This window comes from Littorina saxatilis, linkage group LG10 (genome assembly GCF_037325665.1).
Source record: "Littorina saxatilis isolate snail1 linkage group LG10, US_GU_Lsax_2.0, whole genome shotgun sequence".
NCBI lineage: Eukaryota > Metazoa > Mollusca > Gastropoda > Littorinimorpha > Littorinidae > Littorina > Littorina saxatilis.
Genome location: NC_090254.1, coordinates 41,442,291 through 41,459,790, shown reverse-complemented (window position 1 = coordinate 41,459,790; position 17,500 = coordinate 41,442,291). Strand labels below are relative to the sequence as shown.

The window sequence follows — 17,500 nt, the reverse complement described above, 5'->3', positions numbered from 1 at the left end:
TTGGGGGAAAGGTTAGTGCAAAGTCTGCCACGTGAACACCATTTTTAGGCATCTCCATTCTCCTCTTGGAGATAGCGTGGAGCTTGTGATGTGCAAGGGCGAGCTGTTTTAGGCGACCTGATACACTCTGAAAACGAATATTATCGCTTTCACCTTGGCCTTTTGATCGGGTGCAGAGCATTTTTCACCCGTCTGTTATCTATCTAATCTAACAGCCGTTAACGTAGGCGTCAGTGCAGTGTGTGCTTTTAGTTTTTTGATAGGGGCCAAAAAATGTCTTTTGACGAAATGTCAAGCTTCCTGTTGAAGATCAAAGTAGGAAGTGGCGAATACCCACAAGAATGTCTGTCGCCCTTTCTCTTTTATCCTTTAAGCATAAGAAATCTGGTCTGTTCGGTTTTTTTAAAGGGACAGTACCCCAGAAAAAACACCCTCATATCGCTTCCAAAGTTATATCAAAAGAATCTGCGTTACAAATAATGCTACCGCGCAGGGGGTACTGCCTTCATTTTGCAAAAGCAAATGTATGAACAAGTAATTACATTTCGCAAGCAAAAGGAAAAGAAAGGGCACTCTTGTGAGGGTTGGGCTGGGTTACTTCCCTTGATACAAGATGGCGTTAAATGGTGTATGACTGTGTTGCTCTCAATAGTACCGCGAGGGCGCTACCCACCTAGCCTCCAGGCGGCGTCTCTGACATTTGTCGGTTTCCGGCACCGGAGAGATTCAGCGCCTAGAAGCTCATTCACTCACTTTGATTAAATTAATCACCATACTTGCGGTGCATTTTCGAGCAAATCGTGCATTTTGCGTCTTGATTACTGTACCGTGGATCCCCCAGATAGAACATATCAGTCAAACTCGCCAGAAACTCATCGAAAACGATCAGATCAATAATATTTTGCCCGTGTGTTTATCATTACCCACCCACGCGCACTAACTCGGGCGCTGACTATAAGGTTCTGATGGCGTACGACCTATGAGATTAGATTCTGTGATATACCGGTTAATATCCAGCAATATAGCTATTCTGATGGACACGTGGGGGAATTCGGGGGCTGTGATTGGATGGTCTCTTCCGATCATCAAAGCATAATGCTACGGAAGTCGGCCATTTTACTCAATATCCAAAAGCATATTGTCAATAACAAAGACGCATGGTTCCGGCTTACCCATCTGTACCACATGATCAGTGTTTCAATCGACAACAGCATACACTGACAACTTGAAATTCTTCTCGGGAATGTTTTTCAGCTTTACAAATGTCGATAGCATACCCTTTTCTGCTAACCTCCCGATGAAACAGGACTAAACCAATTATTTTCTGTCCCTAAACACCACGAAATTCCCAAAGTCGAAAGATGTAGTACAAACAGGGGAGTAAAACGGAACAGCCGTTTTTGTGTGCCTGTGTGAGCTCAGTTGCCGACTAACACAAACTCAGTTTCGCATTCGGCTTTTCTTATCTAGTAACTCCACACTAAATACCCCACTTCCCCCCTGAAGTATTGATGTACAACCCATGGCGCTAACATTCATGTAGTCGTTTATAACTTAGGTTGAAAAGTTCGCTTCATGACGAGACAAGTATAAATGCCATTCACCCAAACTGAAAACTTCTTGCCGTCTGCTCGCGTTGTTCGGATTAGCTGTTCTCTTCTCCTCCCCTTGTTGCATCCTAGTTCTTCAGTTGTTTCTAGTTTTCCGTTGATGTTGTGTTTTGGTCTTCTTCATAAGTAGTCTTGTTCAAAATGAAAAAAACTCAAACTTCTTTTTGTTGTATACGAATGAACTAATAAAAAGCTGTTTAACAGCTGTGTTGTCAAATCGAGTTTTTTTTCTCCAAAGTCAGTGTGGCGCCTGCGCAAAACTAATGCGCATAAGAAACGGCGTCTGCTATCAAAACCTGAGATCAACGCATCGACTCAAAAACTGTCATTTTGTAAGTTTGGAACAACAAATCAAGGTCAGAACAGCTATATAATCGCTATTGTGTTTTCAGCGTAGCAATAGGGTCCGATATTTAGACTCGAACAAGTATAATGCGACTCGTCTTCGACTCGTCGCATTATACTTGTCTCGTCTAAATATCGGACCCTATTGCTACGCTGAAAACACAATAGCTGGTAATGATTAACAGCGTCTAGTATATTGTTGACACCCTACCCTCATACCCTCATACCCTCCCAAGAAAAAGGGAAGAATGCGTTTACCATTTGTGACCCTCCACCACGGAGTAAGTCGCATGTCACCTTTGCATGTTTTTTTTAATATGTTTACATTTTCTTAAAGAGTTGTTTATGCTCTATCCAGTGGTGAAAACTGTTTTAGAAACGAGCAACAACTTTTCGAGTTATAAGCCTGTGACTAAGGTGACCCTCACACTGTTACGAGACCCCCCCCCCCCCCCCCGGGACTTATATTAAGCCTAGCGCAGAACCGCGCGAGGTGACATGCGACTCATTCCGTCGTGGAGGGTCACAACCACGGAATAAGTCGCATGTCACCGTTGCATGTTTAAAAAAAATATTTTAACATTTTCTTAAAGAGATGTTTATGCTATCCAGTAGTGAAAACCGTTCTTTGAGTTATAAGCCTGTGACCAATGTGACCTTCACACTGATACCTTACACCCCCCGGACGTATACATGTAGTACTAGATGATTACCCGCTTCGCCGGGTACCGGCTTCGCCGGGAAGAAGTAGAGCCGAATACCAGGCTGCGCCTGGGACCCGGCTCTGCCGGGTGTACGCCGGCTTTGCCGGCGCACGAAGGAAAGGGATTAAACGCGCAAAACACTGGAGACCTTCTAAAAATAGTAACGTGCAGTGACCTTCTAAAAATAGTAACGTAGTAACGGGAATATGGATTGACGCCACACGGAGGAAGGAAGATAATCGCGGCTGAAAACACTGGAGAAGATAAGGAAGAGTTACTGGTAGTGGATCCCGACAAAAAACCAAAAAACCAAAAAAAAATCGGTTCAGCGCGCACAGCGCTGCGCGCTGAGAGCACGTGTTGAAATATCTCATCGATGAGGTTGTGTCCGGGGTGTAGCTGAATACGGTGTCCAAATTTGAAAAAGATCCACCGAGAACTTTGGCCGTGCATCGCGAACAGACAGACAGACAGCCAGACAGCCAGACAGACAGACACTAGTCGTATTTTTATAGAAGGCCTAGCGCAGAACCGCGTGAGGTGATATCCCACTCATTCCGTGGTGGAGGGTCACATTTAGCGTCAGTTTTTGTTTTGTTGTGTGCGCCTATCTTCAAGCACGCAAAGAATGTTAGAAATGTTTTTTTCATTCGTGAAGGGTTGATCATGTTTTAAGCACATAGACACATGTAAACTCAAACACAGACATACAGACAGACAGACAAACAGACAATCTCTCTATCTCTCTGTCTCTCTCTCTCTCTCTCTCTCTCTCTCTCTCTCTCTCTCTCTCTCTCTCTCTCCAACGAAATAAGAAAGGCGTTTTGTCATGTTGTTCTGACCCAGTATTTACCTGTCCGTGCCTTTTTCTTTCAATTTCATACACGACCACCCGTTTAATTCACAAACATATATTAGCAAGAGGATGTGAATAATAGATGAATGACGACAGTCTCCACATGTTCATCTCTGCCTCGCATATATATCTCTCAACATGTCTCAATATACGTCGTATCTGTTGTATCTCAGAATAAGATTTTTGATTGAAATGTTTTTGGTTTTTTTCCTTTTTCCTTCTTTCTTTTTTTCTCTCTACAGCTGAGCGTCCTTCTTCATTGGCGTTTTTTAAATTTATCAAATTGATAAATTGATTGAAATGTTGCAAGCTGGGCAGTTGAAACCAAATGACGCACGTGCTTTTTCATGTCAGTTTTCATGTTTCAAACACTCCTACACATTTTGAACGGAAGCCATGATAAGGACGTTGCCCGACCAAGAACCATACCGCAACACGGTGGCCTAGTGGCAAGGCGTCCGCCCAGTGAGAGGGAGGTCGTGGGTTCGAACCCCGGCCGGGTCACACCAAAGACTTTAAAATTGGCAATCTATTGGCTGCTCCGCCTGGCGTCTGGCATTATGGGGTTAGTGCTAGGACGGGTTGGTCCGGTGTCAGAATAATGTGACTGGGTGAGACATGAAGCCTGTTCTGCGACTTCTGTCTTGTGTGTGTGGCGCACGTTAAATGTCAAAGCAGCACCGCCTGATATCACCCTTCGTGGTGGACTGGGCGTTAAGCAAACAAACAAACAAACAAACCAAGAACCATGGCAGCAAAAGCAGAAAGAAAGAGAGAATGACGGAGAAGAGGTGACAGCGTTTGGTAAAAAGTGACGTGTGTCCCTATATTTCATGATCGAGTCACGTGCTTAAAAATCCACACACCCATCAGGTTTCCCCAATTTTTACATTTTGAGATTTTTTGAAAATCAACGGAGACAATTCTATCTATATGTACCGATTGGTTTTGCGAATTACCCCCCCCCCCCTTATAACTCTAATAAACCTATTATTTCCTGAAAGGATGACATACAATGAAGACCATCTAGAATAGGAAAACTGCCACATATACAGCAAAATAGGAAAACTGATACTCCCCCCCCCACCCCCGAAACATAAAAGAAGAGGGAGAAAAAAAAGGAGAGGTAATTTGAGTCTTAGTGATGCGCAGTTTCTCTACCTGTAAATCAACCGGCACGGTTGGCCTAGTGGAAAGGCGTCCGCCCCGTGAGAGGGAGGTCGTGGGTTCGAACCCCGGCCGGGTCATACCTAAGACTTTAAAATTGGCAATCTAGTGGCTGCTCCGCCTGGCGTCTGGCATTATGGGGTTAGTGCTAGGACTGGTTGGTCCGGTGTCAGAATAATGTGACTGGGTGAGACATGAAGCCTGTGCTGCGACTTCTGTCTTGTGTGTGGCGCACGTTATATGTCAAAGCAGCACCGCCCTGATATGGCCCTTCGTGGTCGGCTGGGCGTTAAGCAAATTAAAAAAAAACAAAAAAACAACAACCTGTAAATCCCGTTAATCCCAAGTAAACTAGCTTCCAAACCCTGCATTCGGAAGGTTGACATGTCCGGATCATGTGTTCCGGATCAAGTTATTAAAAATTCATGTTGTCCGATAAATGCAACAGACCTGTCCCTTTTTTCTCATGCGCTGTCACAAATCGGGCTGGATGAAGTTGACGTGTTTGTTGTTTTGGTGGAGTTGGATGCAAGGAGAGTGAGGGCTGAGTGGAGATGAGAAGGAAAACATAACTCGTAGTTAATAATTCACTGTTAGAGTAACTACCCTTGTCCTTTTTCTTCCCCAGAACTCGACCCGCGAACAGTTCTATGCACGGACTGTTCAGTTTACGCCTGATCAGTTGTTCTGACTTTCCAATATTCAGTATTATTAGGGTTGTTGGTTCGGGTTGAAGAAACACAGAAAGTGGTTCCAGTTACCGTAGAAAGCGAGCACTGGCAGTGAATTTAGGCCATTTGTGACCCTCCACCACGAAATGAGTCGCATGTCACCTCGCGCGGTTCTGCGCTAGGCTCAATATAAGTCCGGGGAGTGTCTGGTAACAGTGTGAGGGTCACCTTAGTCACAGGCTTATAACTCAAACAGTTTTCGCTCTTTTCTAAAACGGTTTTCACCACTGGATAGAGCATAAAAAACTCTTTGGGAAAATGTAAAAATATAAAAATCATGCAAAGGTGACATGCGACTCATTCCGTGGTGGGGGGTCACATTTATACATCATTCTTTGTTCTCGAAAACTAAACAACATCGAGGGAGGGGATGGGGAGGGTTCATTGTTTATTCCTTGTTTGTGTCTCTTCAACCGGTATGGCTATCCGATACCGATGCAAGTTTCATTTCATTTCATTCATTTACTTTAATTCATTCCTGGGAAATTCGGATCGCTTCCTCCCAGTGGGAAGCTAGCAGCAAGAAAGAGTCGCGCTACTCAGGTCGGTGCGTGTTTAGGTGTAAACGGCCACCTGCACTTATGGCAGAATGACCGAGATCTGTTACGAGCCACTGTAGTGACACAGGTGTGGGACATGAATACTGTCTCTGGGTCTGCACATAAAGTTGACCCGTGTCCGTCCCGGCCCGGATTGGAACCTGCGACCCTCGGGTCACAAGTCCCGTGCTCTCCCAACTTTGTTTGTTTGTTTGTTTGTTTGTTTGCTTAACGCCCAGCCGACCACGAAGGGCCATATCAGGGCGGTGCTGCTTTGACATATAACGTGCGCCACACACAAGACAGAAGTCGCAGCACATGCTTCATGTCTCACCCAGTCACATTATTCTGACACCGGACCAACCAGTCCTAGCACTAACCCCATAATGCCAGACGCCAGGCGGAGCAGCCACTATATTGCCAATTTTAAAGTCTTAGGTATGACCCGGCCGGGGTTCGAACCCACGACCTCCCGATCACGGGGCAGACGCCTTACCACTAGGCAAACCGTGCCGGTCTCTCCCAACTGAATGGACTTCTTCTTCGTTCATGGGCTGAAACTCCCACGTTAACTCATGTTTTTGCACGAGTGGAGATTATGTACGTGTATGACCGTTTTTACCCCGCCATTCAGGCAGCATACGCCGATTTCGGGGTAAGCGTGATGGGTATTTTCGTGTTTCTTTTACCCACCGAACTCTGACATGGACTACATGATCTCTTGCGCACTTGGTCTTGTGCTTGCGTGTTCACACGAAGGGGGATAAGGCACTAGCAGGTTTGCACATCAGTTGACCTGGGAGATCGAACAAATCTCCACCCTTTACCCACCAATGGCTTCAAATTGTCTCCCTTGAACAAACACTTTTGTACACCATATTTTTTCACTTAGAGTTTTATTTTAAGGCATTTTGAGGGCAGGTTCCTATACAAGAATAACAAAATAACACGCAAGAATGGTTAGGTAATGGAACGTTTAATTTTTGAGAAGACAGAACATTCACAAGGGCGTTGACCCAATGTTTTGTGTGATGATATCTTCTGCTATGGCCATCTTGAACTCAGGTCAACATGAGTTACTTCCCTTCGAGTCTCATTTATTCCTGACAGGATGCCTTTGTTTTCCTTCTCTGGAGAGGAAATCGTGTTTTTTATATATTTTTTTTTTATATTTAGAGCTTTTTGTAATGTGTTATTGATATAAGCAGATTCGCGATCGTCGATAATGATTTTTCATGGTGTTGTGTAATTTTTAAATTACAAAGGAATTGTTATGTAAGACAGTTTCAAGCGAGCTATCTTTTGCGGATGTATTTACTATGCAAACAACTCTAAATATGGCAAAAGTGTCACGTGATAATCAACTTTGTCACGTGATCATAACAAAATGGCTACGGAGCGGACGATATTTTTTCCGTAACCAGTTGGGAGTGATGCAACAATATCACGGTCTCCTTCCCACAGCAGTCTCAACATTTCGACTTGTTTTGACCTTAGAACGAAGTCTGTATCATAACTGTGAAGAACAGAACGGAGATCACTGTCGAAGTCGGCCATTCTACAACCACGTTCGTCTTACGTCTTTTATCAGAAACATTAGTGAAAAACATATGGGAGATAACTCTGTATTCTTGTTTTGATAGATTTCGGATTTTAGCTCCGCTTCTTGGCGTAGCAACTATCCATCCTGTCAGAGAGACATGAGCGATAGCGTGGACCGATGATTATCAGAATGCTGCTATGGTCTGTTTCGACAGTGATATCATAATCGAACCTCCGGTCTCGATTTTGATATCACTGTCGAAACAGACCAATAGCAGAAAATATCCTCACACAGTCTCTCAATGTTAGATATATTGCTATTTCTCTGGACATTTTGTATTGGTTTAAACACAATTTTATTCAAAATACATGACATGAAACAATTGACAAAAATGCAGCTAGGACATTAACGAAAGTATTTGTTGTAGTTTTGGCTGTTCCATATCCCTCCCTCTGATTATTATTTATTTTTGTTCACTCTTTTTTTGTAGTTTCCAGTATTTCCAAATGTCTTTTCTTTCAAAAAGTAATTAGTCACTTGCTCAACTAAATTCTGGGGTAATTACATTTTCATATATATTTTTTTGTTTTTAAATTTAGGTGTCTTTGTTTTTGAAGTGGGGAAGCAATAAAGAGGTCGTCGATATCAAAACTGATATCGACGGAAATGTCGTCGATATCACTTTTGCAATGAGCTCAGTTTAGCCCAATTGACCAATGGAAATCTTCGTAGCATATCAAATAGCAATAGGATTATACAGAGAGTTCGCTCACTCTTGCCTAGAAATGAAGCTTAACCGAACACCTCACTACTCACGTAATTGGAAAAGCGTCATCAGGCAATGTGGTAACATTGCAGGCAAGAACTAGAAGGACATGTATTCTCGCTCTCTCGCTCTCTCTTTGTCTTTCTCTACCTCCCTCCCTTTCTCTCTCACTCTCTCTGTCTCCCTATCTCTCTCTCTCTCTCTGTGCCTGCCTCTCCCCCCTCCCCCCCTCTCTCTCCCTCTCTCTCTTTCCGTCTCTCTCTCTTTCTTTCTCTTTCTGAATTACAATAAAGCTGATTGCTTTTTATATTTAGTCAAGTTTTGACTAAATATTTTAACATCGAGGGGGAATCGAAACGAGGGTCGTGGTGTATGTGCGTGTGTGTGTGTGTGTCTGTCTGTCTGTGTGTGTGTGTGTGTAGAGCGATTCAGACTAAACTACTGGACCGATCTTTATGAAATTTGACATGAGAGTTCCTGGGTATGAAATCCCCATACGTTTTTTTCATTTTTTTGATAAATGTCTTTGATGACGTCATATCCGGCTTTTCGTGAAAGTTGAGGCGGCACTGTCACGCCCTCATTTTTCAACCAAATTGGTTGAAATTTTGGTCAAGTAATCTTCGACAAAGCCCGGACTTCGGTATTGCATTTCAGCTTGGTGGCTTAAAAATTAATTAATGACTTTGGTCATTAAAAATCTGAAAATTGTAAAAAAAAAATAAAAATTTATAAAACGATCCAAATTTACGTTTATCTTATTCTCCATCATTTGCTGATTCCAAAAACATATAAATATGTTATATTCGAATTAAAAACAAGCTCTGAAAATTAAATATATAAAAATTATTATCAAAATTAAATTGTCGAAATCAATTTAAAAACACTTTCCTCTTATTCCTTGTCGGTTCCTGATTCCAAAAACATATAGATATGATATGTTTGGATTAAAAACACGCTCAGAAAGTTAAAACAAAGAGAGGTACAGAAAAGCGTGCTATCCTTCTTAGCGCAACTACTACCCCGCTCTTCTTGTCAATTTCACTGCCTTTGCCATGAGCGGTGGACTGACGATGCTACGAGTATACGGTCTTGCTGAAAAATGGCATTGCGTTCAGTTTTATTCTGTGAGTTCTACAGCTACTTGACTAAATGTTGTATTTTCACCTTACGCGACTTGTTCATTTTCGATTTGTATATTGTTTTGCTTTTTGTTTTTGTGTGCTTATGTTGTCACTGTGTTGGTTGTTCACTTGTTTGTTCGTTTGTTCTGCTTGTTTATCCTTTATTGGAATTTTGTATTAGATGTAAGGACTAGTTGTAAGAAAAGGCGTAGCCTTAAACCTCTATCCTTGAAAAATAAAGTTCCATCATCATCATCTCTCTCTCTTCCTCTCTCTCCCCTCTCTCTCTCTCTCTCTCGCTCTCTCTCTCTCCCTCCCCCCTCTCTCTCTTGCTCTCTCTTTATCTCTCTCTCTCAATCTCTCTCTCTCTCTCTCTCAATCTCTCTCTCTTTCTCTCGCTCTCTCTCATTCTCTCTCCCTCTCTCTCTCCCTTGCTCTCTCTCTCTCTCTCTCTTGCTCTCTCCCCTCTCTCTCTCTCTCTCTCTCTCTCGCTCTCTCTCTCTCCCTCCCCCTCTCTCTCTTGCTCTCTCTTTATCTCTCTCTCTCTCAATCTCTCTCTCTCTCTCTCTCTCTCTCAATCTCTCTCTCTTTCTCTCGCTCTCTCTCATTCTCTCTCTCTCTCTCTCTCCCTTGCGCTCTTTCTCTCTCTCTCTTGCTCTCTCTCCCTCTCTCTCTCTCTCTTGCTCTCTCTCTCTCTCAACCAGACAAAAACACCAGATTTCTTCACTCAAACTAAATCTTACTATTGGTACGCAATCAATTGAACAAGTTCAACAGCATCGCGTTTTAGGGGTAATTATTGATTGTGAATTCAAGTGGCAGGCACAATTACAGCATATTTGCAAGAAAATAGCCAAGAACGTTTTCCTCCTATCCAAGTTAAAGCAATTTACGGACAGAAGGACTCTGGAAATGTTCCACCATGCTGATGTAATGCCTCACATCAATTATGTTTCGACGCCCTGGGATGGCAGCAGTGATGTCCACTTGAAAAAGTTAGACTCTCTCTATCGTCGCTCGGCTAAACTCATCGTAAAGGATAATTCCCCAACAGATATGAAAAGTAAAAATGCTTAACTTTCTTCCACTGGAAAAGCATCTCAAGTTAAACAAAGCCATTTTCATGCATAAATTGTATTACGGTAAAGTGCCGATTTACATTACAGCATTATTTAATAAAGCTACCGACAGATATGGGTCGGTCAACTTGATCCCACCGATTCCACGAATTGACCTTTATAAGACCAGTCTTGCTTTTTCGGGTACATCAGTTTGGAATTCACTTCCATCATCCTTTAAGCACTTAAAGTCATTTAAAAGTTTTAAAAAATGTGTCAAAAAACACTTAATGTCTGAGTATTTTAACCCGTTTTGATTTACCACACTTAGTATTACGCCAAAGATATGCTGTGCATTGTATATTCTGAACATATTTTTGTTGTACTATTGCTACATGTTCGATTGCTACCAGCTTGTACTTATAATTACTTGCATAGTATGCATTTGATTTTATGAATAACCACATAATTATGTATGCTCTTCATGCCTCATCATCATCATCATCATCATCATCATCATCATCATCATCATCATCATCATCATCATCATCATCATCATCATCATCATCATCATCATCATCATCATCATCATCGTCGTCATCTTTATCATCACGTGCTGAAGTTTTCTGACCTCCTTTTGTTGGTAAACTTTTTAACTTTTTAATTTTTAATTTTTCAATTTTATCATTGTGTGTCTGTGCGTCCCAAGGACAGATTGTAAGAAAAGGCGTAGCCTTAAATCTTAATCCTTGTTAAATAAATAAAGTTCAATTCTCTTTCTCTCTCTTGCTCTCTCTCTCTCTATCTCTCCCTCTCTCTTTCTCTCTCTCTCTCTTTTGCTCTCTCTCTCTTTTGCTCTCTCTCTCTATCTCTCTCTCTCTCTCTCTCTCTCTCTCTCTCTCTCTCACAATCTCCCTTCACTCTAATCCCCACGCCTCGTCCAGCAGCAGACAAAGCATAGCGGCAGACACAAGTCGCATTAGCTTTCAGATTATGTTCATTAAACTGCCTGTCACCAGTAAAGCTCTGATGATTGTCCGCTCAAAGACAAGCTCAGGCTTAGGTCCCTTCAACAACAAAACCAAAACACACGCACGCACGCACCGCGCACGCACGCACCGCGCACGCACGCACGCACGCACGCACACACACACACACACACACACACACACACACGCACACACACACACACACACACACACACACATACACACACACACTTTAACTCCACGAAACGAGACAAAGATCGTTTCTGCGCAAAAACAAAGACAATTCCACACACATCCGGTTCGATCGGACGCTCAGACAGGAGGTGCCCGCAAGACGTCCCTTTTTTCGAACGTCGAAGAGAAGAAAAGGAGTGACGTCGCTTTGAAAGACAGCCATGGTAATCCTAGACCTTGGGAAATTTGTAACATGAACATTTAACGAATTTCATCGAGGACGCTTAAACATGACTGCAGGGTTTTGTCCCTTGAAATGACCAAGACATTGGAGTAGTTTTTTTCCAATTATCGGCCGATCTCAGCGACAAGGCACAGGTCTCGGTGAGCCGAGGAAAGGCCAAGCTGAAGAGGAATATGAGCCAGCCGGATGTCCTCTTGTCTCTCGCGTGTCGGACGAGATTACAAATAATTCTGCTTGTAAGGGTCAGTGAAGAACCACGCTCCATATCATCAAGATCTTATTAATAATTTATTTATTTTTTAAATTATTTTTGGTTAAATGTATTTATTTGTTAAATTTAGTTATTTTGTGTGTAGCTTGTGTGTGTGTGTGTGTGTGTGTGTGTGTGTGTGTGTGCGTGCGTGCGTGCGTGCGTGCGTGCTTGTGAACGTGCTTGTGCTAGCGTGAGTGCGCGTCCACAGCGTGTATGCGTGTGTTTGTCTGCACGTTTTATTCCAAGCAGATTGAGAAAACCAAAACGAAGTTTCAAGAACAAGATTTAAACTTAATATTTGGTGTACATTGGCTTGAGATATGGGATGATAAGTTCGCACAGTTTCAAGTTTGTACGTTGAATGTTCTGACTTCTATGTTCTTTTGAAAAACAAAATCCAAATGATGTCATTCAACACAATAAGTGAAGATATATCATTCATTCATCTTCACATTGACCAGGTGATTTTCAAGCGAGCTGGTCAGAGTGAAATACCGAGCCCCCTTACACGACCAACACATAGTGTTTCAAATTACCGCTGTTGGTCACCTTGAATCACAATGGAAATCACGGTTATTGTGAGACACGAATTGACCAGTTGATGAGTTTTCTGCGTATGGTAATAGCTGGCTTGGAACTAAAAAGTACAAAATGTTATGAATGACAGATGGTTTGGGTATGTTGTTGTTGTTGTTTTTGTTGTTGCTGTTGTTGTTGTTGCTGTTGTTGTTGTTGTTGTACTGTAGCAAACTCTTAAATATACTTAAATATACTTAAATATACTTAAATACTCTTAAATATACTTAAATATACTTAAATATATTTAAACATACTTAAATAATGTTTGGCGCTAATCAAGACTACTCGACAAACAGGAAACGCACTGAATTCTGGTTGTCCGTTAAGATCCGTTAAGATCATGTTCTGTCTGATTAAGGGTATTCAGCTGGTATTTCCTTGTTTTCACTACCTATTTTATTCATGTTTTTATTACTTAGTTAGTGGAAGAATTTTTTGTAATGTATGTTTGATGGTGTATGCTTTTAATTAAGCGTTGTTGACTATGAATGTAGATGTACATGCTTGTATAACTGTGTTTTAATTTTTAAATGTGTCAAGCGCAAAGAGCATAATTGTAAAGTTATGATGTTGCGCTATATAAATGCTCATTTATTATTATTATATTATTATAATGGCGAACGGGGAATGCGTAGTGACATATTCGCCAAATCTCGCGATACTTCATCATGCGCACTTAACCATTCGGAGCCACATCATTCAAATACGCAACAACAAAAAAGACAGCCCCCCCCCTCTTAAAACAAAAGCATCCAACCCATCCCCTCTAAAAACTAAACCACTATCCCCAAACAAAAAAAGAATAAAAATTACCCACCACCACCATTAACAACAAAACAATAACAAAAAAATAACAATAGCATCAAAATACTGCACACGCACTAGCAGAACAAACAATTAAAAAAAAAAACCATTCTCCGTGATTTGCTCTGGTATTTTCTTGTTTCTGTACCTGCGTCAAAAATAGCAAACGGATCCTTCTTCAATGCAAAATCCACATGATGGGTGCCTCCAAGATCACCCACTGTCCATCTCGAAGTAAACACTTTGAGTCAAATACTAATTGCCTTTTAAGAGATACTAAGTAAGTGTCTCACAGTGTGGTAAAATAAGCAATGTTACTTCTTCTTCTTTTTCTGCGTCCATGGACTGAAACTCCCTCGTACACTCGAGTTTTTGCACGAGTGGAGTTATACGTTTTAACCCTACCATTTATGCAGCCGTACGCCGCTTTCGGGGGACTGCATGCTTGGTATTTTTGTGTTTCTATAACCCACCGAACTCTGACATGGATTACATGATCTTTTCCGTGCGCACTTGATCGTGTGCTTGCATGCATGTACACACGAAGGAGGTTACACATACGTTGACCTTGGAGATCGGAAACATTTTCACCCTTAACCCGCCAGGCGCGGCCGGGATTCGAACCCACGATCTTCCGCTTGGGAGGCGGGTGCCTTATCCACAAGCCCCCCGAGCCTGTCCAAGCAATATTACAAATACGTATATATATGCTCTGATGTGATAGATTTTTCATTGGTGCTTGCGGGCGAAATCTGGTTCCACCTTTACTCGAGCGAGTCACAGTAATACATATTAAGTAATAGGGGGGAAAAGACGCACAAAACTTTGGTGTTTGACATTGTATTGGTAGTTTGGTGGGGATATAGCTCAGTTGGTAGCGCGCTGGATTTGTATTCAGTTGGCCGCTGTCAACGTGAGTTCGATCCCAGGTTCGGCGGAAATTTATTTCACAGAGTCAACTTTGTGTGCAGACTCTCTTCGGTGTCCGAACCTCCCCCCGTGTACACTACATTGGGTGTGCACGTTAAAGATCCCACGATTGAAAAAACGGTCTTTCCTGGCAAAATTGCTCAGGCACAGTTAATAATTGTCTACCTATACTCGTGTGACTTGGAATAATAGGCCGTGAAAGGTAAATATGCGCCGAAATGGCTGCAATCTACTGGCCGTATAAAATTTCATCTCACACGGCATCACTGCAGAGCGCCTAGAACTGTACCCACGGAATATGCGCGATATAAGACTCATTGATTGATTAAAAAAAAAAAAAAAAAAAAAAAAAAGAAGAAAAGAAAAGAAATAAAGCCAAATCGAATGATTCGAAGATACCGCACAAGTGCAAAAAAGAACTACAATAAGAAAAGAGGGAGAAAGTACGTGTGGACAAATGGAAGAACATGACTTTCAAAAAGAAAAAAAAAAAGAAATAACGACAGAGTAAAAGCGCAGGAATACTATCGTAATCAAACGTTCACAAACAAACTACTTTAAAAAAAACACGAATTAAAACGAGAAAAAAAGGGAAAATGAGACGGAGAGAGAGAGAGAGAGAGAGAGAGAGAGAGAGAGAGAGAGAGAGAGAGAGAGAGAGAGAGAGAGAGAGAGAGAGAGAGAGAGAGAGAGAGAGAGAGAGAGAGAGAGACTTTGAAATCAAACTGCAAGGGGTTTTAACAATACACAAATGCACATAACAAGAAGATACATTTAGAAGAAACAACTAACATAAAAACAATTAATATGCAGTTGTGAAAACAATAACCACGAACAGTGACAGAAACAAACTGGGGAAAAAACACAAAAAATTACCAAATCAATTTTAGGAAATTCAAGGAATGTATGTTTTTCTTTTTTCCAGAACAACCAAGAGAGCAATTTCTTCCCTCTTGTCTCGCAGAATTCAAAAACAAACAAAAAAACATAATAAAAATAAAAATATCTTACCTTGACATTGGCCGAAACACAGAGGAAAAAAAGTAAACCGGCCGCACCCGACAGAAACAACAAGGTTCGCATGGTGTCTTAATACCGCAAACTCGGTTCCTCTGAAGTCTTCGGTGATGAATCAACAAACTTCATGTAACTGTCCAAGGCATCGGCGGAGCGCGTGCATCATACTGTGCAGGCGCCGTAGGAAATGTGGCATGGACCAAACGGTGGCCAATAGATATATACCGACGCTTCTCCGATGCTGTCCGTTGGTGACCATGTCCGTGCAAATGAGTTGTGAGTCTACGCGCCTATCTGTATGGTCAAAGCATCTTTGTCCTTAGCTGTGTGTCTTCCTCTCTGTTCTCTATCTCTGTCTGTCTGTCTGTCTGTCTGTGTCTGTGTCTCTCTGTTCTTACGTTTTATGTTGTATATGGTAATTATGTGATACACCACACCTGAGTTTCTCGTTGAGATAGTACAGTGTTCTATGTCTATGGCTATGTGTATGTCTGTCTGTCTCTCTCTCTCTCTCTATCTCTCTCTGTCTCTGTCTCTCTGTCTCTCTCTCTGTCTCTGTCTCTCTGTCTCTCTCTTTCTATCTATCTCTCTCTGTCTCTGTCTCTGTCTCTCTCCCTCTCTCTCTCTCTCGCTCTCCAATTTTGGTCTCTTAGTGTCCGTTCTTCCCCCAGTCTCTCTATCCTCTCTCTCAGTTCTAGGTATCTCTTTATGCTCTCTCTCCTTTCTCTCTGCACCCCCCCCCCCCCTCCCCCGCCTATTGCTCCCTGTCTCTCATAGAGGTACTGATCTCGTCCAGTTCTCGTTCTCCCGTGTTCGTGTATCTCGTACGCAATATACATCTTCTGGTCGGTTACTTTTGTGATCATATCTTCTCTGGGCGCGAGTGAGGGTTGAGATACGGGTGTTTTCTCAGCCCCAAACACCCTGTACCAAATTCTGGCCGTAAACAAATTTCTTCTGATCGGTCAATTTTGCAACGATCAGACGAACCAATGAAGCAAACCGCACCCTAAGTGCTGCTCTTTTTTCTGGTCCGTTGATCTTCTGTTGCAAAAAGAAAAGTCGATTTCTTTGGTTAACGTTCGATATTTCACGGTGAAAACTCGGGAATAATACAGTTATTGAAATTCTGCCCAGATTTGTCTTTCCCGGTGTAGGATCCGGTCCGGTCCCCCCTCTGAAGTAGTCCCCCGGGGGACCAATTCGTGGCAAAAACTGCTCTATAATGGTCCCCCCTTAGACATCCAGCCTCGTTTTTCTTGTTACAATGTTAGTAATGTTACCAGCAATTTCAGAGAAAAGAAAGGAAAGAATCAGAGACTGGTTTCATTTCTTCTTATCAGTATTTATTTATTATTCATTTTATTTCATGTGATTTTTCTTTTGAACGGCATTATAAATCAGATCTATTTTATTTTCTGCAAAATATAGTCAAACAAAGAGATTGCTGTCTGTGCACTACATAATACCGGACGAAGATATAGATTGAAAATGGCTTGAATGCCTAAGAAAAACGAGGCTGGATGTCTAAGGGGGGACCATTATAGAGCAGTTTTTGCCACGAATTGGTCCCCCGGGGGACTACTTCAGAGGGGGGACCGGACCGGATCCTACACCGGCAGCTCTGCAGTAGAGGAAGGAAACTAGGTCACACCATGGCCTCGTTCGTTTCAAGGCTAATCAAGTCCTTCTCGTGTCAACGATTGGACTCACTATCTCCAATCAGTCCCGGCTTTTACATGGGATAAGACCACTTTAAAACACTTGGACACATACTGAAATTCAACATCCTGAACGTTTCATGTTAAAAGTGGGAATGTGTTGACAATACTGCGATTTGAACCTGTGGGAGGTTGGTTCACTGTCACACTGAATGAATCTGAAAAATGTTCACTCTTCTTTCCGTATGTGATGTCACTTCTACGGTGCTATTTCTTGAGAATGCCCAACCAGTTTGTTTGGGGGGGGGGGGGGGGGGGGGGGGCTGAATTAATTTCGCAGATTGAAACTAGTGTCCGTTAAGAAGCTGTTTCGTCAAAAGTTCTCCAAGCTGTGTCTCAACCACCC

At 42.2% G+C, this 17,500-nt stretch overlaps 1 protein-coding gene across 1 annotated transcript in view; it reads right to left on the bottom strand.

Annotated features, from left to right (window-relative positions):
- LOC138978850 (uncharacterized) overlaps positions 1–15,602 on the bottom strand; it is a 124,826-nt gene extending 109,224 nt beyond the window's left edge. Inside the window, exon 1 of the mRNA XM_070351647.1 lies at positions 15,428–15,602. Within this exon, the coding sequence (XP_070207748.1) occupies positions 15,428–15,499 (72 nt within the window). The 5' untranslated portion in view covers positions 15,500–15,602. The remainder of the gene's footprint in view (positions 1–15,427) is intronic.
- Between the last annotated feature and the right edge of the window lie 1,898 nt (positions 15,603–17,500).